The sequence below is a fragment of the Colius striatus genome, chromosome 17, assembly GCF_028858725.1.
Source record: "Colius striatus isolate bColStr4 chromosome 17, bColStr4.1.hap1, whole genome shotgun sequence".
NCBI classification, from domain to species: Eukaryota; Metazoa; Chordata; class Aves; order Coliiformes; family Coliidae; genus Colius; species Colius striatus.
The window spans coordinates 15688549-15710722 of NC_084775.1; the positions used below are offsets into that span (position 1 = coordinate 15688549).

General features: G+C 56.7%; 1 protein-coding gene across 1 annotated transcript; it reads left to right on the forward strand.

Moving 5' to 3' along the window:
- Positions 1-255: 255 nt before the first annotated feature.
- Positions 256-21765, forward strand: SGSM1 (small G protein signaling modulator 1). Its single transcript, XM_062009838.1, has 25 exons — positions 256-325; positions 3791-3953; positions 4745-4897; positions 5389-5456; positions 5948-6093; positions 6539-6670; positions 7127-7251; positions 8230-8292; positions 8809-8876; positions 9289-9452; positions 9862-9991; positions 11086-11274; positions 12295-12433; positions 12775-12839; positions 13220-13365; positions 13750-13878; positions 14314-14496; positions 15974-16045; positions 16790-17374; positions 17569-17693; positions 18910-18992; positions 19280-19389; positions 19675-19771; positions 20188-20355; positions 20776-21765. The coding sequence occupies exons 1-25, from the start codon at positions 262-264 to the stop codon at positions 20862-20864; spliced, it is 3456 nt and encodes a 1151-aa protein (XP_061865822.1). The 5' UTR covers positions 256-261; the 3' UTR covers positions 20865-21765.
- The last annotated feature ends 409 nt before the right edge of the window (positions 21766-22174 follow it).

Below are 22174 nucleotides of genomic sequence, written 5' to 3' on the forward strand. Positions count from 1 at the left end.
CTCTGCTCATAGTTTTCCTACTTTGGAGTTTCTCAAAACCAAAACAACCCTTTTTTGTTTGTAATACCTGACTTTGTGGAGTAGCTGGTGATGCTCAGCAGGCAAAGCTGCATCGCCCCTCCTTGAGACCTCAGGTGGCAGAGCTGATTAGAAAAGCCAGAGAGCAGAGGAGGTTTCCTTCCAGCAGAGCATCTCCACTGCAGGTCTCACTCTGCTCTGTGCTGAGACTCAACATTTTCTGTTCAACAGGTGAAGCAGATCATGGAGGAGGCGGTGACAAGGAAGTTCGTGCACGAGGACAGCAGCCACATCATCTCCTTCTGTGGTGAGTCTCTGGTGGCAGGCTAGAAATAATCCTTTATTTTTAATCCCCTTCAGAGCTGATTCAACAGAAAGTCTGTCAAGTCCAAATATTTCTTGGCTGTTATGGAACAGGAATGTGTGGCAAGGAGACATCAGTGTGCCTGAGTGCAGGAGCTCACGGGCTGGAGGCTGCTCAAGCCTCTGAAATGGAGTTTGAGGGAGATCTCAGAATTTCAGCCTTTCATAACATCACTGCTGATTGTTAGACTTTGCACTCAGGCGGCAGAATTAGATTGCTTCTGTTCTTTTGTCTCTTCTATGTCATCCATTCAAAGTGGAGAACAAGTGTCTGCCACAGACACAGTTAATGCCCAGGTGAAGCAGTTCCTTCAGCTGCCCAGTCTGCCCAGTGCTTCCAGAAGTGGGTTTGCAAGAGAGAGGAGACCTGGCTGGTGGGCTGGGGGGAGTTGGGTGGATTTCAAACCTGGGCAGAAACCAGTTAGTCCATTGACAGCACTTCAGGCTGTTGGGTGAGGGAGGGGGTTGTAGTGTGGGGGCCTGGGCATGGGACAGGCCCTTTGTGCTAGGTGCTGCATGGGTAAGAACATTTCCCAGCCCTTTGGGGAGGCAGGTGGGATGGGGCTGGACTCAGATGAGGGGCTTCAAAGAGACAAAGGGATGGCATTAACCAGACATGTGGGCTGTGATTTCTGACAGTCCCATCAGCATCAAGTGTTTACCCACTCACCCAGAGCTCGAGAACGTGCTTTGGAAGGCGCCTGCTGCCCTCCATCTGCCTCTGTCTCCTCACCAGCAGCTGTCTGAGGTGGGTGCTGGTTTTGGGAGACACCAGTAACCACTGTGGAAGAGGAGCAAGTCCCTTGCTGTCTTTTGGTTTGGTAGCAGGTTTACACAAAGGTGTGTTTCCCAGGTGCTTGTGGTTTTGGATCTGTGAATAGCCCCTTCCCTTGGCAGGGTTGCAGTGCAGTCAGCCTTGTGACAGACCACTCTGCCAGACTCCTGCCACACTCCTCTGGCCACGCTCCAGCCTCTCAGTGTCTTGTAGTGGGGGGCCCAACACTGAACACAGCACTCGAGCTGCAGCCTCACCAGCCTTGGTGTGGCCCAAGGGCAGGACCCAGCCCCTGGCCTTGTTGAACCTTGTCCCATTGCCCTCAGCCCATCACTTCAGCCTGGCCAGGGCCTTCAGAAGAGCTGCTGCCAGGGGTCTGAGTCAGGGATGTGGACCTCTCAGGGTTCTTGGCCAAGCAAGAAACTCCCCTGTCATCCTGTGGCTCAGCCCTGGGACTGGAGCTGCCAGGGGACCTCTTTGCTCTGGCAGCATGAGCCCTAGCTTCCAGGTGAGGGGATGGCAGCCTGTGCCCGTTGGGAGCTGCTGTGCTTGCTGTGCCTGCCATGTGAGACTTTGCTGAGCTACAGGCAGCTGTGCCTGCTGCTGCAGGGATGCTGTGGGGAGGGGGAGCAGCACTCCTCAGTTTACAAATAGCTGAAGGGCAACTTGCTAATTTGGAGGCTGGGAAGAAAATGACAGAAGTGATGACAAGTGGTTTTTGAAGGAGTGTCTCTGAGAAGGCTCGTGCAGCACTGTCACCACTGGATGAGGCTGGAGCATCCACAGAGAGGCAGAGAAGGGAGCTGTGAGGTCTGCTTTTCTGCTTTGGGGAGCCAGGCTGCCTTCTTCCTTTTCTCTTGGGCCCTCCCATAAAAGACATGCAAGTGCTTGTTTGAGGCCTGTGTGCCTTTGTGTGCTGCCTGCCGAACGGCATCGAAAGAGCAGAACAGACTTCAAGGTGTGACTCATTCTCTGCCTCTCTGTGCAGCACGAGGCTTCGCAGCCTGCAATTATTTATAGGCTCCTGCCACACGGAGCTGAGGCATCCAGGCACGAGGGGCTCCCTGCTTCCTTCTGCCTTCTTGCTGCTGCTGCTGCACCCTCTGTCTGCCTGCTGCAGCTCTCGTTGGAATGGTGTGTGCACCTTCCTCCGTGCCCTGGCTCTCTGAGCTGGGTGAGCTTGTAAACAACCTCCTCCCCTGACAAGCAGAGCATGCTGCAAGGCTGGCTCTGGCTAAGCAGAGCTGCCCTTTTCTCTGGGGAGAGCTGCCTCATCGAGCTCTCCTCTTGCCGTGTGCAGCCAGTGTAGCACAAAGCCCTTCTGCTGAGAGCAGCGAAGAGCCCCAGCCCCCACGGCCCTGCTCTGCCTGCCAGGGAACAGCTCGCAGCAGACAAACACGAGTTGGCATCTGTCACGTTCCTGCTGCCCTGAGAGGCTGATGGACAGCCTGGGCAGGGCTGGGGGCCTGCCTGAGCCGAGGGGTTTGTTGTCCACATCGGTGCTGAGGCTGCCTGGATATGCAGCCCGAGTGGTTTCAGTTGTGCCAAGCCAGGCTGCTCTCAGGAGTATCTTCAGGCTTTTACCGAGAATCAAACCTCCCACTTCACCTGGATGTAGCTGCACAGAGCCCCTGCACTGAGTGTCTCTGCTGTAGAGGATATCTTTAAGGATGGGGAGAAGCTCTTCAGTGTCTGTTTGCAGTGGTGGCGGTTGGTTATGGACTGAGCATCGTCTGGGCTGTGGCAGGGAAGGCTCAGGGCACCAGCTTCCTGGGGAAGGGGGGTGCTGGTGCACCAGAAAGCTCCTCAGACCCACATCAACAGCCTGCAGAACTGTGGGTGCATGTAATTTTCCAGTGCTTTGATCAGGCTGTTTAATAAGCCCGTGTTTGACACTGCACATCCATCGCCAGCGCTCCCAGGGGACTCTGGCAAGCAGATTGCCTGCGGAGCCTGTACGTGTGCACATCCTCCTGTGGAGTCATCGCTGGCTCCTGGGCTCCCCACGGGCCTGGGCACGGAGCCTGGCAGGGGAGGGCAGGCAGCTGCTGCTCCCTGGGCACTCACTGGGCTTTGGTGAGTGCCCGACGCTGCCCGTTGGCACAGCCCAGCGCAGGGAGCCGGGGGAAGCCTTGCACAGGTCCTTAACTGCTGAGCACCGACTGTGAGGGGCCAACCGAGGCACCCCCGAGCTGGGAGGGTGCCTGAAGCCAGACTGAGCTGCTGACAGAGCCTGTGCCTTGCCCCAGCCGCTCTGTTGCCTCCTTTGAAGCTCTGACGTCTTGGCATGCCCACAGCTCCTGTTCACTCCCATCAAGCCAGTCACTTAGTTCAGATGAGCTGAGCTCCCGACAGACTGCACCCACCTCGGTTTATCTCCTTCTGTGTTGAAGAGCTAAGCTTGTACCTGTCTCTGGTCAGCAGAAGTGGCTGCAGGCAGGGAGGCTGCGTTGGCCCAGGCACGTCTGGGCTCCCTCGTCTCCTGGCTGCGGGGGCACCACGTGGCGCTGGTTTCCTCCTGGGAAGCGTCTGTGCCGTGGAGCAAGGTGCTGGGTGCAGCAGGAGAGCAGCAGCTGCTTCAGGACGTGAGCTCCGAGCTCTCCTGCCCTCAGTAACAGCTTTGCTCTGTCGCAGCTGCTGTGGAGGCCTGTGTGCTGTACGGCCTGAAGCGGAGGGCAGCGGGGTTCCTGCGCAGCAACAAGATAGCAGCTCTGTTCATGAAGGTGGGAAAGAGCTTTCCCCTGGCTGAGGAGCTTTGCAAGAAGGTGCAAGACCTGGAGCAGCTCATTGAGAACGCGTAAGGCACCAGCAGAGGCGTCACCCCCAGGTCACTGGTGTGGGGATGTGGTTTGGGTCGGGCCGTGGGTCACGGTGTCTGCCTGGAGCTCTACGGGAGGAGCTGCAGAGCCCTGTCCCGGGCTTCTGGTATCTTGACTGAGGTGGGGGTTTTTCTCAGAGGCTATGAGTCGTAGCTGTGGTTGAAGTGAGGATGGGCAAGCTCTTACTTGCTCTGCCCCTTGTCTCGTGCTCCGGGGACAGCTGAGCACATTTGCTCCTCAACTGTCACAGTTGATGGACCAGGGCACTAAGCCAACTGGAACCACGTTTGCTCTGCCTCCATGTGCAAGGCCTGAACCTGCAGTAACTCAGCTGCTGCCTGAGAGGAGCTTACTCATCCTTGGACAGGAACCAGGGAGATGGATGGAGCAGCTACCTGAGGGCAGGAATCTTTATGCTGTCCTAAGATAAGCTGCTTTGCTTGTGAACTGCTGTCCTCGGGCACCAGTGGAGAAGATGTGTGAGCTGGAGGAGTCTGCTGAGGGAGAGGCTTGTTCTAGGGTGCCTTTACAGTGGGAAACTGCTTTAGTGAAGTCAGTTTTCAGATGCAGATGTGGGTCTTCTGGAGCAGGGGGTGGAACAGACGAAGGGAGCAGTCCCCAGAGCCCTGTCCCCACACAGTTCCCTGGGCACCAGCCCCACTGAAACCCCAGCCTCTTGCCTCCTGAGGTGCTGTGAGTGCCCTGGGCTCCTGTGGTGCTGGGTGATGGGCCACTGATGTTGTTGTCTTTTTACTTTGTCTGTCTAAAGACGAAATCAAGCCCAGGGCATCCCAGAGAACGTGCGCAAGGTGCCAAAGGTGCCCAACCTGTCCCCTCAAGCCATCAAGCACCTCTGGATCCGCACGGCCCTCTTTGAGAAGGTCTTGGATAAAATCGTGCTTTACTTGGTAGAGAACAGCAGGTGAGTGCTGGCACAGGCCAAACATTTGCCCTCCCAACTCCCTGGCAGCATCTGCCCCTTCCAGTGGTGTTGCTGGCTGAGCTTGTCCAAGTGGGACAGGGAATGGGACAGGCCAGTTGCATCGTGCTGTGTCCTTCACGGGACCCTGCTGCTGGTGGCCACCATCTACTCCCTAAAACAGACACAGGCCACACTTACTCTGCTGATGTCTGGGTTGTTTTCTGGGAACTGCACACCGAGGTGTCCTGTTCTGGGGAGGTGCCATCTCCAGCCCTGGGGGTGTTCTGTTGGGTGATGGTGATTGATGAGGGAGGGCATCTGTTCCCCTGGAATCTCATGGCTATCAGAAACAGCTCATTAAGGGCTTCTTGCCCTCTCACCATCAAGGAGTGATACAGAAAGAGAAGGGCATTACAGTGGTTTAAGCCCACTGTCATCTTGTAGTCTCAGGGTTGAAGTGCTACAGCATTCTGTTCTCTTATTTCTTCTAGTAAGTACTATGAGAAAGAAGCTCTCCTGATGGATCCTGTGGATGGGCCAATTCTTGCGTCTTTATTAGGTAACACTTTCCTCTTACCCTCTGTTGGTAACTTACTTTCCCAACCTGTGCTCTCAGTTCTGTGGTCTGGGATGTGAAATGCAGTTGTTTTCTAGTCAAATCTCCAGAAAACTTACCAGCCTAGGACAGGCAGCCCTGTGGAGAGCCTGTGATGGAGAGCCTGTGATGGAGAGTTTGTGATGGAGAGCTTGTGAAGAGCACATGGTGTGCAGTCCATAGAGGTGGAGAGCTGCAAAGCTGAGCTCAGGGGTTTCCTTTCCATGCACAGGCTTCAGTAATAGTCATGTGCAGGAACCAAGGGTCTGGGAAGCAGTGCCAGGGCTGGCTGACTCCTCTGAGTTCTTTGCTGCTGTTGTGCAGTGCAGTAACGTGTGCTGAGCCTGGTGCCTGCCCTCCTGCCACCCCTGCTCTGAGGCGCTGGGTCTGCGGCTTCCAGCCACTGGAACACTACTGATGGCTTCCTTCTGACTGCTGCTTTCTTCTCTGCACAGTGGGGCCCTGTGCACTGGAGTACACCAAGATGAAGACTGCTGACCACTTCTGGACAGACCCCTCGGCTGACGAGCTGGTTCAGAGGCACCGGATCCACAGCTCCCACTGTCGCCAGGACTCGCCCACCAAGCGCCCAGCGCTCTGCGTGAGTGGGGAGGGACAGGCCTCCTGCAGGGCTCCTGGGCACAGCCTCACTCTGTCTGAGAAGGGCTGCGAGGCCCTCTGAGGAGAGAAGGGAGAAAGATGCAGTTACTTGAAGCCTTGGAGCCAGAAGCGGTGGGGTCACGGGCTGTGGAGGCAGCAGGTGTGCTGCACAGTGTGGCATGCAGCAGGGGGCCTCTGCCCTTTGGGAGCATCACAGAAAGCAAAGGCAGCTGAGGTCTGCTGCTTAGTGCAAACAAAGCACGATCCTGGGGCTTTGAGGACAGAATCAAGCTTGGCCAGAGCCAGGAATCCTCTTAGAGGACACAGAGGGACAGATTTCGAGTAGCGTCTTTATACAAGTAAGGAAGGAAGGAGCTTCAAGAGAAGCTCTTTGAGAGCTAGAGGTGTGTGTGCTCAGCTGATTTCTGCAGGTGGCTCTCTTCCAGATCCAGAAGAGGCACTCGAGTGGCAGCATGGACGACCGGCCCTCGCTGTGCGCCAGGGACTACGTGGAGTCTCTGCACCAGAACTCGCGCGCCACGCTCCTCTACGGCAAGAACAACGTGCTGGTGCAGCCGGTGAGTGCCACCGGGGCCTGGGCTGCCAAACGCTGCTCTGCTCCCTCACAGCTTGTGCTGTTCCAAGCTGCTCACAGGCTTGCTTTTAATCTGGGAAGGGACTGGTGTGTGCGTGTTGATGGCCAGGTGACACAGATCCTCTCAAGGAGCTCTGCTTCTGTCTGAGTGTGAGCAGGCTCAGAGGCCACAGCACCCTCCTCCTGCCTCTCCTTGCTTATTGGAGTCAAAGAAACACAAACTGCTTAGATGGAGCTGTTTGGCAGAGCCACTGTGGGTTTCTTGCTGTTGGGGAGTGTGCTTGGGGGCAGCAGGGCTGTGTTCCTGTGCAGGGCTGTGTTCCTGTGCAGGGCCGTGCTCCAAGGCAGGACTCAGCCTTGGGTAGCCTGAGGTGGTGCTTCTGGCGCCTTCCAGCCTGTGCTCACCAGCTCCCTCCCTCCCTGTGTTTCTCTCCTCAAGCGAGACGACATGGAGGCCATCCCAGGGTATCTGTCCCTTCACCAGACTGCTGACATCATGGCACTGAAGTGGACTCCCAACCAGCTGATGAACGGCTCCGTGGGGGATCTGGACTACGAGAAGAGGTGACTGGCTCCAAGTGTGCCCTCGTGGGGCAGAGGGGAGGCAGTTCCCCGGGTCAGAGCGTGGGTCTGGTGTCTGAGGCCATCAGGGAGAGTTCCCACTGGCTACAGAGCAAAACAGTCACCCCTGGGTCTGTAACAGGGGAAGAGACAGGGAAAGGAGGTCTGGAGAGGGCTGCAGGAGGTGGGGTGAGATCTGCTATCGCCTGTCTGTGCTGGGAAGTGTTCAGCAAGGGAACTGGGGAGTGCTTGTTCTGAAAGCCTCAAGGTGGTGGTCATTGCCCTCAGGGGTTTCCTCAGGAGGGTGCTCTCTCTGCACACTGCACAGTGCTTTCAGGTTCACCAGGGTTATTCTCATCTGAGGAACAGAGGAGCTCAGAAACAGGAGAAGAGTGTCTGCAGAGAGGGGACATGAGTGGGTCCCAGATAATCCCCCCTCAGCAGCAGAGCATGTGCTGTTCTGCAGTGCTGTTTCAGTGCAGGCTGCAGCAGGTGCTGTGTGCAGGTGCTCACAGTCCCTTGGATTTAACAGAGCCACTGGAGCTTGTTCCTTCAGGGGCCTGAGGTCTGCTTAGTTTGCTTGGCAGGGTGTACTGCCATGCCCTTGTGCCTGGGATTGCCTCTTGGGCTGCTGGACTTTCTCTTGGTAGCTGCAGTCCTTTTATCCTCATGCCAGGTCCCCTTTTGCCTGAGAAATGAAACAAAGCAAACAACCCCCCCTTGCCACCAGCAGGTGCTCCAGGAAAGCTGGAGTGTTTAGGACACTGATTCTTTGACCAAGGGTAAAGGTCTTCTTCAGCAAAACTTGTTCTTAGTTTTGTTTATTATCAATTGTAGTTTTCTGGGGTTTGTTTACCTGTGTTCTTTTCATCTCCCCTGTCTTCTTGGCCCCTGGGCCATTCTGTTACACCTGGTATCTTCCCCCTAAAACACTGTTTTCATCTCTATGCTCCTTTTCTGAGCTCTTGACTTGGGCACCAGCCTAAGCTCTAAAACTTCCCAGTGTCAAGACGTGGCCAAGGAAGCGAGGAGTCAGATGACAGAGTGAGTATGAATCCACAAAGGGTGGCTCCTCCACACTCCTTCCCGTCCTTAACTCCTCATGAGCTGCAGATAGTGCTGCTCAGAATCTGGAAGTCTGCTTTCCTGCCAAGAAGCTGGCTGTCACACCACAGTGCTGGGGTTCTCCCAGCACTGCAGCAGGACGAGGAGGCCTTTCCAGGGTGCCCAGAGGAGAGTGCTCAGCTTGCAGGGCTCCAGATCCCTCCCTGATATGCCAGGATCCATGGGCACATTGTCCACATCTGGGAGTGATGCCAGGGTAGAGAAGCAGCCTGGGGCAGGTGGCACTGGACTTGCCTCAAAGCAGCAGGGACAGTTACTGGTTCAGGAGGGATGTTGTCAGGTACTCAGGCTGGCCTCACAGCGGTCACACTGCTGCTGGGACCTCGTCCTTTCTGGTGCCAGGATGGCTGGAGGCAGGATCTGGGGCTGATGGGAACATGAGCAGAGCCTCTTTCATCCCTGAAGCTCACCACTTCCTCTCTTTCTCTGCTCCAGTGTGTTCTGGGACTATGCCATGACCATTCGCCTGGAGGAGATCGTCTATTTGCACTGTCACCAGCAAGGTAAGGCCAGAGTGGGGGCTGCTGGAGGCTCTTACCTCCCCAACTTTGGGGGTGCCCTTATGGGTGTGCTGTATTCAGCTCCAGGGCAGATGTCCAGAGCTCTGAGTGGTCACTGCTGTGTAAGTGCTTCTAGGAATAGCTTTAAACCAGCTCGTGGCCGTGGTGCCTGTCTGGGGAGCGCTGTCTGCAGAGCAGGGCCCCGGAGTCTTCCAGGGTGTGAGCTCCCCAGAAAGCCTTCTCCAGGGCCCCAGCCTTGCCATGGGCTTAGAGAAGAACACAGACAAGGAAAAATACAATCCTTCTATTGCATACTAGGAAGACAATCGCTGAGCCTCCTTGCCTGCCCTCTGCCTGCCGATGGGTCCTGTTTCCCTCATCCGTGTTTTCTCTCTGCTGTCGCTGTTGCCAATAGTAGACAGCGGTGGGACAGTTGTCTTGGTGAGCCAGGATGGGATTCAGCGGCCCCCACTGCGCTTCCCCAGGGGAGGGCACTTGCTGCAGTTCCTGTCCTGCCTGGAGAACGGCCTCCTGCCCCATGGGCAGCTGGATCCACCCCTCTGGTCGCAGCGGGGAAAGGTAAGCTCCCCAAAACAGGGCTTGTCCCGCAGCCCGTGCCACTGTGGGTCCTGGTGTCTCAGGGCAGAGCTGAGGGGAAGGACCCTCTGCCTGATCTTAGTGGCTGCTGCTTTTTAAACAACCCCCCTCCCAAAAGTAAGGGAGGTGGGCTTGCAAGGTGGCAGCCTGGTGGCTGGGCAGTCAGAGGGGAGCTGGGGTGGGTGTGCTGCCCTGAGGCAGCTCATGGGCCTGGCCACGCTGCATTGAACACACGGGGTCAGAGATCCAGCCTGGGTTGATTGCTGATCCAGCTCAGGGAACGTGCAAAGCTGCCCTGAGCTGACAGGGCAGGGCTTTGGCAAGCAGTGGCCACGCTGGGCCGTGTGGCTGGGCACAGGGCTGCTGTGCAGAGCGGGTTTTGTTCACCCAGGGGAAGGTGTTTCCCAAGCTGAGGAAGCGAAGCCCTCAGGGCTCCTCCGAGTCTGCCTCCGACAAGGAAGAGGACGAAGCCACAGACTATGTTTTCAGAATCATCTACCCAGGGACACAGTCTGAGTTTGGTGAGTGTGTTGGCAGAGGGTGTTTCAGGGGGGTCCCCACGGGGTGTGTGTGTGGCCCTGGCACGTGCCACACGGCTCCAGAGGAGTGGCCTTTGCTTTTAATGGTGCTGCCTGTTAGTGAACATCATCTGTGGCTGGGCTTCTGGTTTTGTGTTTTAACCTTTCACTTGCTGCTGAGTCCTTCATTTCTGCCTCTGCACAACAGGCCACCCCTGCCTTAATGGCTGGGAACAAACCCTCTTGCACAGAGTTTCCATAGTAGAGTTCCCTTTGGTCATGTTCCTTGGGGGTCACTTTTCATCACCAGAAGCCTCCAGGGATGAATCTTCTCTTGCTGTCACCAGGTCAGCTCAGCAAGTGCTGGATTAAACCCAGCTGTGTTCCTTTAGCCTTGCCTCTGCAGTGCAGAGAGGCTACAGCACCCTTCCCTGGGTCCTGCCAGGCTTGACCCACGAGTCTTTGCTCCCTGACACAGGGCAAAGGAGAGGGTGCTGCTGGGTTCACCAGACCAGAAAGCTCTTTTATTGTCTGGTTGGGGATGATCTTTGCAGTGTGCTTGGGGAAGTGACTGTGCATTTGTCCCCACTCTTCTATGGGATACTAGGAGCAATGTTTTCAGTTTTTGGAGCATTGTAGATGAGTTTGTCGAGGGAAACCAAGAGTGCAGTGCAAGGCTCTGGAGTGCTCATAAATAGCCATGAAATCTGATCAAAAACTCGTTCCTGTCTTTTTGAGGCTGGAGGGGGGAAATCACATCTCCTGTGACTCCTCCATAATGCCAGCTCAGATGACACTTGGTTCTCCTGCCCTGAGCTGGCTAACACAATTTGGTGATTCAGATGAAAATCGGATTGAGGCTGAATCAGCAGATGGAAATGCTCCTTCCTATAGCTTCCTTTTGATCTGTCCCTTAAAATTCCATGCTGGGGGCCAAATTCTCTGTGAAATGAATTGCTGCAGCCTCCTCAGCTGGCACCATCAAAGTCTGTGCAGTTCCTGTGGCCCTTCGCAGGGAGGGGTGGGACTGCATCGGTTCTTCTCTACAGAATCCCCCTTTCTCCCCCTTTATTTGTGCCATTTACCTCTCTCTGTAGTTACCATTAACGGTAGTTTTCATCCATTCCTTGCCTCTGTGATCTCCATGGCTGCTGTGAGAGGGAAGATGGCAAGGACTCCAGCTCCAAGCAAGATGCTGGTGATCCCTAAATGCTTTCTGAGCCTCCCCGTCGGGCGCCGAGCTCCCCGTGTAACGCGTCAGTGTCCGGCGGCTGCGGGTTGTGTCTGTGCCCCTGCTTCCCTGTGTTGTCACTTGGCAGTTCCTGCAGAGGTGGCCCCTGTCACTGCTGAGCATCACTGACCCATCAGCACCTGCTCAGTGTGAGGGAATTAGGAACAAGTCAGGGTTTTTCTTGCTGGTGTCAGCTGTTCAATGCCACAAGCAGGGAGTCACTGGAAGGTGACTGGGAGCTGGAATTCCCACCACAATTTCATTCCCAAGGAGGCTCAAATAGGATTGCTCTTCATTAATCTTTTTCTGCATCCCACAGTTCACCTTCATCGTGGCAGCCTCTTCCTCAGGGGCCCAAGGCCGAAGGGAAGGGCTGTTCCAGGCCAGTGGGGACTGTGTGGCTCTCTGTGCCTGGCTGGTACCTGTACGGGGTCTGAGGCCATTGCAGCAGCACTTCTGAGTTTAAGCAGGGATTTAGCAAGTGACAACATGAAGAGCTACTTGCTCCAGCTGTGTCTCTCCACCTCTTTGTCAAAGTCTTTGTCTTATGATCTGGATGCTCCTGACTTCCTCTGAATCTTGGATGGGATCCTGCTGTTGGAGAGATGGGGGCTTCTCCCCTCCAGTGATCAGCTTCCTGGGGCAATGGTTGGTTTCAGGCTTCTCTCCAGTGATCAACTCTTCCTGGGGCAATGGTTGATTTCAGTCATGGCTTTTCTCATCTGTGTGACAGTCTGTTGCAGCCCCTTCTCTGGAGGCTCTCTGGGTTGGATGTTTGCTTTCTACCTTGGTCACCACTCAGCAGTTTAAGATTAGCTTGCTGAGGGCACTGTAGTAGCTTAGCAGGTCGTTTCTCTCTCTCTCATCAATGCTCCTTTCCTTTCTCCTGAGCTCACCAGTGCTGGTGCTGTGATTGCCTGGTGTGGGTCCTCTCTGGTTGGTGAAGTCTCCTTGGGAAGAGTGTGGGATGTTGCATTTGTTAACCAAAACTCTCCTCTGCTCTGGTCCCAGGGCTCCCCTGAGCTCGGGGCAGTGCCAGACTCCAGCTGATACTCCTCTCTCTGCCTTCTTGCAGTGCCCCAGGACCTGATGGACACCACAGGCGCTGGCCTGCCTCCCATGTGGCAGCCCAGCACCCGCAAGTCCTCCTGCTCCTCCTGCTCTCAGAGCGGCTCCTCTGATGGAGGAGCGTCCAACGGCTGCAGCCACGAGAGGTATGGAGGCTCTGCTGAGGCAAACAGGCACAACCAGACAAGGGTTACAGGGGAGAGCCCAGCTGGATGGCTGAACTAGAGCAACTCTGGTGCAGGTGATGCCTCCAGCCTCACACTGGGTTGTCCAGGGGCCAGTGGGACATGCCCAGGCTGATGTGGGGCTTCTCCCTTAATCTGGGATGACACAGCTGCTCTGTGGCCATGTCCTGGCAGCAAGAATTGAGCAGAGGTCCAATGGTGCACCTCTGAAGGCAAAGCTGGAACAGTCAGGTCAAAGCAGAGGCTGGGGGCTTGCATGGGAGCATTTCCTCCCCTCACACCCCGTGTGTTGTTATTGGCAGAGCTCCGCTGAAGCTCCTGTGTGACAACATGAAGTACCAAATCCTCTCCCGGGCCTTCTATGGCTGTGAGTATTTGTCACATCCTTGAGATGTGTGAGGGGCAGGGGATGAGGTTCTGGGCTAGGAGTGATGCTGAGGCAGCAGGGCAGTGGCCAGGGGGAGTGGGACCAGTCTGTTGCACACAGGGCCCACGCTCAGGACTGGGAGCAAACCTCTGAACCCTCATCCTCTGATCATGGGACCTCAGCCAAGTGAGCAGCAGTAGTGCTGGTACCCGACAATGAGATCCTGATCTGTCCCAGTAGGCTCCCTGCTTTGCTGCTTAGGCTGGTTGTGGCTCCAGAGGGTCTCTCTCAGGGACCAGATTCATCAGAGCTTTCTTGGGCGCTTCATCCTCGCGGCTCCCTGTGTTCCCTGGCTGACTGTTTGCTCCTGCCTGGCGCAGGGCTGGCCTATTGCAGACACCTCTCCACGGTGAGAACCCACCTGTCTGCGCTGGTTCACCACAGCATCGTGTCTCCTGACGTGCCCTGCAGTGCCAGCACGGGGCTCACCCTGGACATCTGGCAGAGATACCTGCAGGACAGCACGGTAGGGCCGAGCTCTGGGCTCTGCTCCTCGGGGTGGGCTTGGGCTGGCCGGGGCACTGGCACCTCAGCTTTACCTCGGGTAAGGTAAAGCAAATGGAGAAGTTCCCTGAGAAGAGAAGCCAGAGAGCCTGCCCCAGCTGCACAGAGCCCAGGGCTCCTAGTGCTTAGCGTGTGGTAGCTGGGGAATGAGGGCTGCTCTCCTTAGCACGCTTGTGCTGAGCCTACCTGCAGCAGTGCCTGTGACCTGAGTGCTGTTGTGGCAGGCTAGCTGGAGAGCCATGCCCAGTGCTGCAGTTGTGACCTGCTGCTGGGACTCAGCAGTGACCTTTAGTGGCTTTGGGCCTGTCCTGGCTGCGTGTGTGCTGACTTGGAGCTCTTCCCACAGAGTTACGAGGACCGGGAGCTGCTGCGGCTGATCTACTACGGTGGGATCCAGCCCGAGATCAGGAAGGCTGTCTGGCCCTTCCTCCTGGGCCATTATCAGTTTGGGATGACAGAGGCAGAAAGGAAAGAGGTGGGTATGGGTGTGCTGCCAGCTCAGCAGGTGAGGGTTGCACTGGTGTGCCCTAGATGTTCCTTCCAGTGCTTGCAGTGGCTGCGTGCCAGAGTCACCCTGTGAGCCCCTGGCTGTTGTCCCCCCTGTAGGTAGGGGGTGGTAGAGGCTCAGGTAGGTAAGGACTGACAGGACCAAGCTCGATGCTTCCCTGTGCAGCTGCTGGCTGTGATGTCCAGTGTCCTGCACACCTCTGGAAGGCAGGAAGGAGGTGGATGGTCACTTTCCCATCCTAGCTCGTGTGAGGCTTCGTGGGCCCTGGGCTGGTGCCTTTACATCCCGTCTGGCCACGGTTAAAGCAAACACGCAGCTCAAGGCTGCATGGGGGCAGGAGGTGCTGGTTTCTGGGCTGTTCCAGGGACATGCCCTCGGAGACGCTGTGTGTGAACGCTGCAGGCTGACGAGCACACGCGTGCGTGCTACGAGCAGACCATGGCGGAGTGGCTGGGCTGCGAGGCCATCGTCCGGCAGCGCGAGAAGGAGTCGCACGCGGCGGCGCTGGCCAAGTGCTCCTCGGGCGCCAGCCTGGACTCCCACATCCAGAGGATGATGCACAGGGACTCGACTGTCAGCAACGAGGTGAGCATGTGGGGGTGTGTTGGCCTGTGCTGCCAGGAGGGATGGAGGCACAGTTCCTGCTCTCACCCTCCGTCCTGACCCCTGCCTGCCTCTGTGCCTCGTGGCTCACGGTAATCCAGTGAGTTAGGAGCGGAGCCTTCTTACCTGTGCTTTTGTCTGCTCTTCCAGAGTGTTTAGCAAGAGCAGTAGGCATCTTCTGCAGCACTGTAACGGCTTGGCTTTGGTTCTTGCAGCAGCACTAACAGCTCTGCATGGGGACTCCATCGGGGTTGCTGGGCACGCAGGGCCTGAAAGCCAGGGGCAGCAGGGAGAGGGCAGGGGGTCCTGGCCATGGGCAGTGGGTCAGCCACAAGCCTGGGACTCCTTTGTGGAGCCACGTGTCTGAATCCAGACACTCACCAGTCCTGTGAAACGTTCTGAAATGAACAGCAAGAGGCAATCTGTTTGCACTCCTGGTGCACATCATCCCCATCCCCACAGCAGCTCCTCTGCTCTTCCTGTGTGTCCAAGGCTGCCTGTTCTGGTAGAGAAGGGAGCTGGCAAAGTTGCTACATGCCGAGGTTCGCTATTTTCCCATCTCATCCTGTTATAAAATGCTGCCATGGTAATGGAGGAAAACTGCTGCCCTTCCCCTCTCCATCAGAGCCCTGCCCAGCAAACACCCACATTACCAGGGTGGGGACATCTCCTGCTGCCCTGCTGCAAGTCCTGTTTTCTCAAACCCCTATTGTTTGGCCGTGATGTCATTGCAGTGCTGTGTAGGTCCCAGTGTGTGCAGTGCAATGCTCCTGGCACAGGCAGCTCAGAGCCCAGGGCACACTCCATCTGAGGTGAAGGCTGATGGCTCAGGGGGAATCCACAAGGCAGAGCCCTGAACTAGTCACTGCACAGCCCGTCGGTTCTGTGCTTCAGCTGGATGCCAGAAAAGGGTGCTGTTGGCTTTCAGAGGGGCTTGAGTCTGGCTTAAAACATCAATATTTGTCCCCAAGGAAAGGAAAAAACCATTAATGTGCTTGGAGGGATTGTTTTATAGCCTGTGACTTCATCATTTATGTAAACTGAGATGGGTGAGCTGCGTTGCTGCCAAATTAGGACAGAGATCTGTAGAAATTTGCACTCCAGGGAGACAGTGTGACCTCTGCCAAGGCCAGAAGAAAGCAGTTCCTCTCAGACCCAAACACACAGTGTTTGAACAAAGCTTGCTTGGCCTGGGACTTTGGTTTATCTTGTCATGCTGTCCAGCAGTCCATGCCAGTGGTGGGCTGAGGCAGTGCTGTGCTGGGTGACGGATCCTCACGGCAGAGCTGAGGCCATGTGAAGGTCTTTCATGAGGGAAATATGAGAATGTATTGGATGCATTTTCTGCTTGTTCCTTACATGCAGCTGTGCCCACCTCTGACAGCATGGCTTGAACCTCCCCCTGCTCCAGACACCACAGTATGTGCCTGCTCACCGGCCCTTTCCCTCTCTCTTGCAGTCCTCGCAGAGCTGCAGCTCTGGCCGGCAGAATCACGCGCGGCTGCAGAGCGACTCCAGCTCCAGCACACAGGTGAGCAGCAGCTTTGTGCCCCACTGCTCGGCCAGGCACCGGCCACCAACATCTCTGCCTGGCCTTGGGCTGCTGGCTGCTCCATAACCAGAATGATTTCAGTAGCTGAGGAGGTAAATGTGTCACAAACTGCCCCTGGAACCGCCAAGGTCAGAGCTGCACGTGGCGTGGCAGCATTCGGGTCAGCAGCCTGCTCTGCCCAGGCTGAAGGACCAGCCCCCACGTGGCCTTCACACTTGAGAGCCCTTGGCTGGGTGTGAGTAGCCACCTGTGTAACCAACCTGGTGAAATGACATTCTGCCCAATATATCACACTGAGCAAAGCAGAGTGCTTCAGAGCAGGGACTGTGGGCTGTCTGTTGTAGCACTGACCTGCCAAATCCAGGCAGGGGAACCTAAAGGCTGTGCCCAGAAATTCCTCCAAGAGTCTGGTTAAAGTGGGACAGAGGTAGATGCTCAGGCTGAAGTTGTCTCTCTCTGTAACGAGGCTGTGGAGCCACAGCCAGGCACAGCACTCTGAGCTTCCTTCCACTGGTTGCTTGTATGAGCCCTGCACATGTAGAGCAGACCCCTCCTCCCTCCCCGCCACTGGGGACAGGGGCTGGGCATTACATCCCCAAGAACTGCTGGATGCTGTTTACCTGCTGAACGCAGCCCTTGGGGATGTAATGCCCGTGCTGCAACAGCCTGCTGAATGCAGGGGCTTTGCTCACTCCCCCGTGGCTCCCTGCTCGTGCTTTGCAGGTGTTTGAGTCTGTCGATGAGGTGGAACAGGCTGAAGGTGATGCTCAGCTGGAAGATGGCAAACAAAGCAAGATCCCCAACGGGACAGTTCCCAATGGCACGTGTTCCCCTGATTCTGGCCACCCCTCTTCCCAGAACTTCTCCATCACGTCGGGCTTCTCAGAGCGCAGCTTCAGCAACGAGGACAGTGCCCTGGAAACCAACAAGTCCTCAGCCAGCTCTCAGGGGAAGGCCGGCAGCGCCGATGTGCCAGGCCCACAGGACCTGGATGGTTCCCGGCAGGAGGAGAAGCTGCAGGGCCAAGACAGCCTGGAAGGGGAATTTCCCAGGGGTGGAAGCGGGGACTTTGTCGCTGTGGGTGAGAGCTCGGCAGGCGGCCTGTGTGAGCGCGATGCCGTGGCGCTGCCGGTGGTGGAGAGCTGGGCAGACAGCGAAGCTGAAAAGCAAAGCTTGGTGGAGAGTGAAGATAACCTGTCTGAGGAGCCAGAGATGGAGAGCTTGTACCCACAGCTGGATGCTCTGGCTGTAGCCCATCTGCCCAACAGTGACACGGCCGCTGTCTGCTCGGCGGGCGTCACCTACTCTGTAAGTCCGCATTCGCTCCCTGGGTGGGTCCTTCCTGGGCGTCCCCCCCGCAGCCCCGTGCTCACCCTACACTTGGGTGCACAGGGGCTCTCCACCTTCCACCCACACTCTGCCCTGTCTCTCTGTTCTCCTCACAACTTTCTTTCTGGTTTCCATTTGAAAACCAACGCACTTTGCTGCTGCTGCTGCTGCAGCCGGCGCTGCTGGACATGTACACGGTGAACCTGCACCGCATCGAGAAGGACGTGCAGCGCTGTGACCGCAACTACTGGTACTTCACCCCGGCCAACCTGGAGAAGCTGCGCAACATCATGTGCAGGTGGGAGCTGTGGGCTCGGCGTGCTGCCAGCCCTCCCTGCACGGGACAGGCTCCTGGCACACGTGGCTGGTTTCCCTGGATTCACCTTGGGCTTCACCTCCTTGACTTCCTCTCCCACATCCCCTCGTCATCCCAGCACTGAGGCTGCAGGTCCGAGGACCTCCCGGGTCCCAGGCTGAGGAGTCTGGCCACGAGGCCTTGGGCTGCTCTGCCCTGTAGCTGCTGATGCCCAGGCAGCTGGCCCAAGCAGAAGGCTCCCTGGGGCTGCCCAGGGAATACGTGTGTAAAATGTTTTAATGAGGATCAGCCCACAGAACTGTAGCTCTAATGAGGAAGTGCCTGAAGCAACTGAGTGGTTGGTGCCTGCCCCAGAGCCCAGGAGACAGCACTTCAGGCCTTTTGCTTAGTCCCTGTGACTAAGAGGTTGCTGTGTGACAGTCACCGGCTCAAACCAGCTCCGTCTCAGCAGCTGCAGCTGCTTCAGGGGCAGTGAAGGCTGAAATATTATTACTCATCTTGCAAATACGAGGAGAAGCTGCAGCTTCATTAGAGCTGTCACGTTATCTGACAGCCAGAGTTGGTCTCTGCTGTGAGGAGACCCACGGTACAGCAGGCTCTGGAACGCTATCGGGCAGGGTGGAAGAGATTGTTCCCTTGTGCCAGCAGCGGATCCGAGCCCTTTCTCAACACATTTTGACTTGCTACCAAATATGGGAAGATATCTCTGCAGGGCTGAGACACTGGGTCCAGGGAGGCAGAGCAGGCAGTGTCACACAGACAGAGCCAAGGGGCTGAATCAGGGGGGAAGAGGGGAGAATAAGAGATAAATTAGCAAAGTCTTATCAGTCTCTGCCCTCTGACCAACCACCTCACTTTGCTGTGCTTCTGCATTTTGCTTTTCCCTACACTGATTTCCATGTGGTGCCATGGCACAGCTCTGGCCATGGCTATGGCACTGCTGGGGGCTGATCTGGGGCTGTGCCGTGGCTCACGTGGCCACAGGAACTTAATCCATTGCAGGCTGACCCCAGAGGAATGGCATAGGTGTAGCAGAATGAATGGCCCTGCACTGCCCTGCCCTGCCTGCTGCCGTGTGCTGGTGGCAGCAGGAAATGCCAGCGTCCCAGGAGCGGTGGCAAGCAAAGGTGGCAGACTGTGGCACTCGTGTGTGGCACAGGAAGGGCTCATGGGCCACCTTCCCTGCTCTCTCTCACAGCTACATCTGGCAGCACATCGAGATCGGCTACGTGCAGGGGATGTGTGACCTCCTGGCTCCTCTCCTGGTCATCCTGGATGATGGTGAGTGGGGGGCTCTGCCCCACCGTCCTCATCTTGGTGGGAATGCGTGGGGGGATCTGCTGGGCTGGGGAGGGCCCTTTGCAGTGGGAGGTGTGGCAGGGTCCTGCTTGTCCTTGGTGCTGTCCCAGCAGCCCAGCCTGGGCTCAGCTGTACTTTTTGCAGGACGAGCTGCCTTCCCAGGCCGGTCCCTGTGGCATGTCCTGGCACTGTGTGTGTGGAGTGGGGTGTGGGTGCAGATGCAGCAGTGTCCATGCAGACAGCAGTGACTGTCTCTCTTCCCTGCACAGAGGCTCTGGCTTTCAGCTGTTTCACTGAGCTTATGAAGAGGATGAATCAGAACTTCCCCCACGGAGGAGCCATGGACACCCACTTTGCCAACATGAGATCCCTGATCCAGGTAGGGGGGTCCTGGTGCAGGGTTGGCAGCTCTCAGGGCAGAGGGGAAAGCTGCTCTTTGGACAAGAGTCTCAGAGGGGCTTAGAGGAGCTTTCAGTGGTGGGAAGCAGGAGGGAGCAGAGGGCAGCCCAGGAGTAACATGTGCCAGGATTGCAAAGGAGGGAGGAGCTGTGTGGAAGACTGTGTGTGATGGGGTGAGAGAGCAGTGGGAAGGCAGGCAGGCAGGCAGAGGAATGGCTGGTGCCTCTGGTGTGCCCTGAGGAGTTCCTGTTGCTTTTCTTGGCAGATTCTGGACTCAGAGCTCTTCGAGCTGATGCACCAGAATGGTGATTACACTCACTTCTACTTCTGTTACCGATGGTTTCTCCTGGACTTCAAGAGAGGTGTGTTCTGTGAGGGAGGCAGTTGAGGCCAGCAAATGGGGAGGGAAGGCAAGGGCTGCCATGTGCTTCCAACACACTCTGCAGCTTCAGCTCTCTGAACTTCACTTTTATTTGCCACACGTTCCTGTGTTGCTTTTCCCTGGTAGATTTGTGGCTGGTGTTTTGGTCTAGATACAGAACCTGTTGTTCCAGAGCTGCTGGTGAGCCTCGGCCTCAGTGGTGTCCTGAAGCCTGTGCCACCAGCTGCAGGCCAGAATATTTGTCTCTACAGACAACTTACTGCTTCCAAGTGGAGCGGGTTGTGGTGGGAAGGAGCCACCTGGCGTGGCTGCCCAGTGCTGCCGTGAGCTCTGTGAGTCAGGATGACCACATGCCCACGGCTGGGGTAGTGACTGCCAGCCTTCCTCTGCTCACAGAGCTGGTGTATGACGACGTGTTCGCTGTCTGGGAGACCATCTGGGCGGCTGCACACGTGTCCTCTGCACACTACGTGCTCTTCATCGCCCTGGCGTTGGTGGAAATGTACCGGGACATCATCTTGGAGAACAACATGGATTTTACAGACATCATCAAGTTCTTCAACGGTACAGCTGTGTGCTGCTGGGCTGCTTGTGGCAGCAGCTCAGGCGTAGGCAGCAGTTGTCTGTGTGGCTACAGACAGCCGTGTCTGGGCTAAGGTGGGACGTGTGTGGTTGTGGGACGCTGACACTTGGAACGTGATGGTAAAGAGAGCCCTTGGCCCCGACAGCCAGGCTCTGGTGGGATCTGCCACAGTGCCATCCTTGGCAGCAGCCCACTGTGTCGGGCTTGAAGGGAGCTGTGGGTGTAGGTTGTGCTCCCGAGATGAGCTGCTGAGCCGTGGCTCAGCCGGGGCTGGTGCCTGGGGACTCGAGCAGGAGTTTGCAGCCTCAGCTCCTCCGTGGGGCTCAGCTGGGAAGCAGAGCTGTGAGGCTGGGGCTGCTCACGTCTCACCTCCGTGTGGGTTCCTTCTGTCTGTGTTCCAGAAATGGCTGAGCGGCACAACACCAAGCAGATCCTGAAGCTGGCTCGGGACCTGGTCTATAAGGTGCAGACTCTGATTGAGAACAAATGAAGGCTGTGGGGAGGCTGAGGCGGGCAGACGACGAGCCGGGACCCCCCTGCAACGCTTCCTCCCCAGCTCCCTTTGCTCCAAGTGCCACACCTGTGGAAACAAGGTAGTTGGACACATGCTGCTGCCTAACTGGAAGTACCCTTAGCTCTTCAAGTGCTGTGTTCAGTGTTAGGTGCAGGGGCCCTGGCTCAGGTCTTCACAGCCAAAGATCGTGCGGTTGTGTTTGATGGCTGAGGACCCTGCACGCGGGGCCCAGGCTGTGGCTGCCCTGCTGCACCCCCTGGGAGTGGGGGCTCTGGGGGTCAGGGCTGACAGCCCCTCCTTGGGCTCAGCCTTTGCTGGGAGGGAATGAAGCCGTATCCTTGGTGAGCCATTGCCCCGTGGGGGAGAAAAGGCCCCGAGCCCCGGGCGCTGCAGGGATGTGCCACCACTCGCTTCTCACTGATGCCACAAGGGTCTGCCAGTTACAGACAGGGACTTTGATCACAGAAGTTCCTCTTCCTTTGATCTTGTCCCTTGATACAAAGCATCCCCTTTAGTAGTTCTCTCCCTGGGATGTTTGTGTTGTTTGCTACTACAGTGTCTGAGCACACGAGAGTTTCGTCTCTGGGTGGATTTTCACAAGAGCTCCAAATTCAGCATCGGGTTTTCCTTTCAAAATCCAGCCTCTGTAACTCTCTCTGAACACTGAAAATCCCATCCTCTGGGAACTCTAGACTTGAGGTTTTCTTACCTGCCTTACTCTAGCTGCTCGTGTGAGGAGCCTGGTCTCCCTATTGTCCCTCTGCAGCCCCTGTTAGGGGAGAGCTCCTCAGAAGGCAAGTCAGAGCCCCTGACTTCAGTGGCTGCCCTGACTTTCCCTCTGGAGGTGCCCATCTCTTCCTCTATGACAAGACGAGCAGCTGGGCAGCACAGACAGCCCCCTTGGTGCCTGCAGGCTTTCTGGGTGGTGCTGGGACTGGCTGCAGAGCCCCCCCAGTCCACTGACAGTCTCCAGTCAGGTCTTGGTGGGCTGTTTTTTTTATATGCTTATGAAGAGGAAAGCAGCCCAAAGTCCCTGGGTGGTCTTTGCTTTTGGGAGATGCTCTTCTGTGGCCACTTTTCCTGCAGTGGCTCTCCAGTGTTGCAGCCCCTGGAGCACACTGCATGAAGTGCCTCTCCAGCACTGCCGGCGTGGGAGCAGAGCTGCTGCCTCAGGCCAAGGCTGCACAAAGAGGGTTTGGATTAATTTTTCAACTCAGGTAAAAAACTATAAAGGGAAAGGAGAGGTGTGGGGTCATTGGTGGGCCTGGGTCAGCCAGGGAGGGCTT

What these genes read in the sequence shown, in the direction of transcription:
- SGSM1 (XM_062009838.1), top strand. Translation starts at nt 262, where the DNA reads ATGGAGGAGGCGGTGACAAGGAAGTTCGTGCACGAGGACAGCAGCCAC. An exon ending in ACAACGTGCTGGTGCAGCCG is followed by an intron (nt 6,671 to 7,126) that starts GTGAGTGCCACC and finishes TCTCTCCTCAAG; the next exon opens with CGAGACGACATGGAGGCCAT. An exon ending in AGGGACACAGTCTGAGTTTG is followed by an intron (nt 9,992 to 11,085) that starts GTGAGTGTGTTG and finishes CTCTCTCTGTAG; the next exon opens with TTACCATTAACGGTAGTTTT.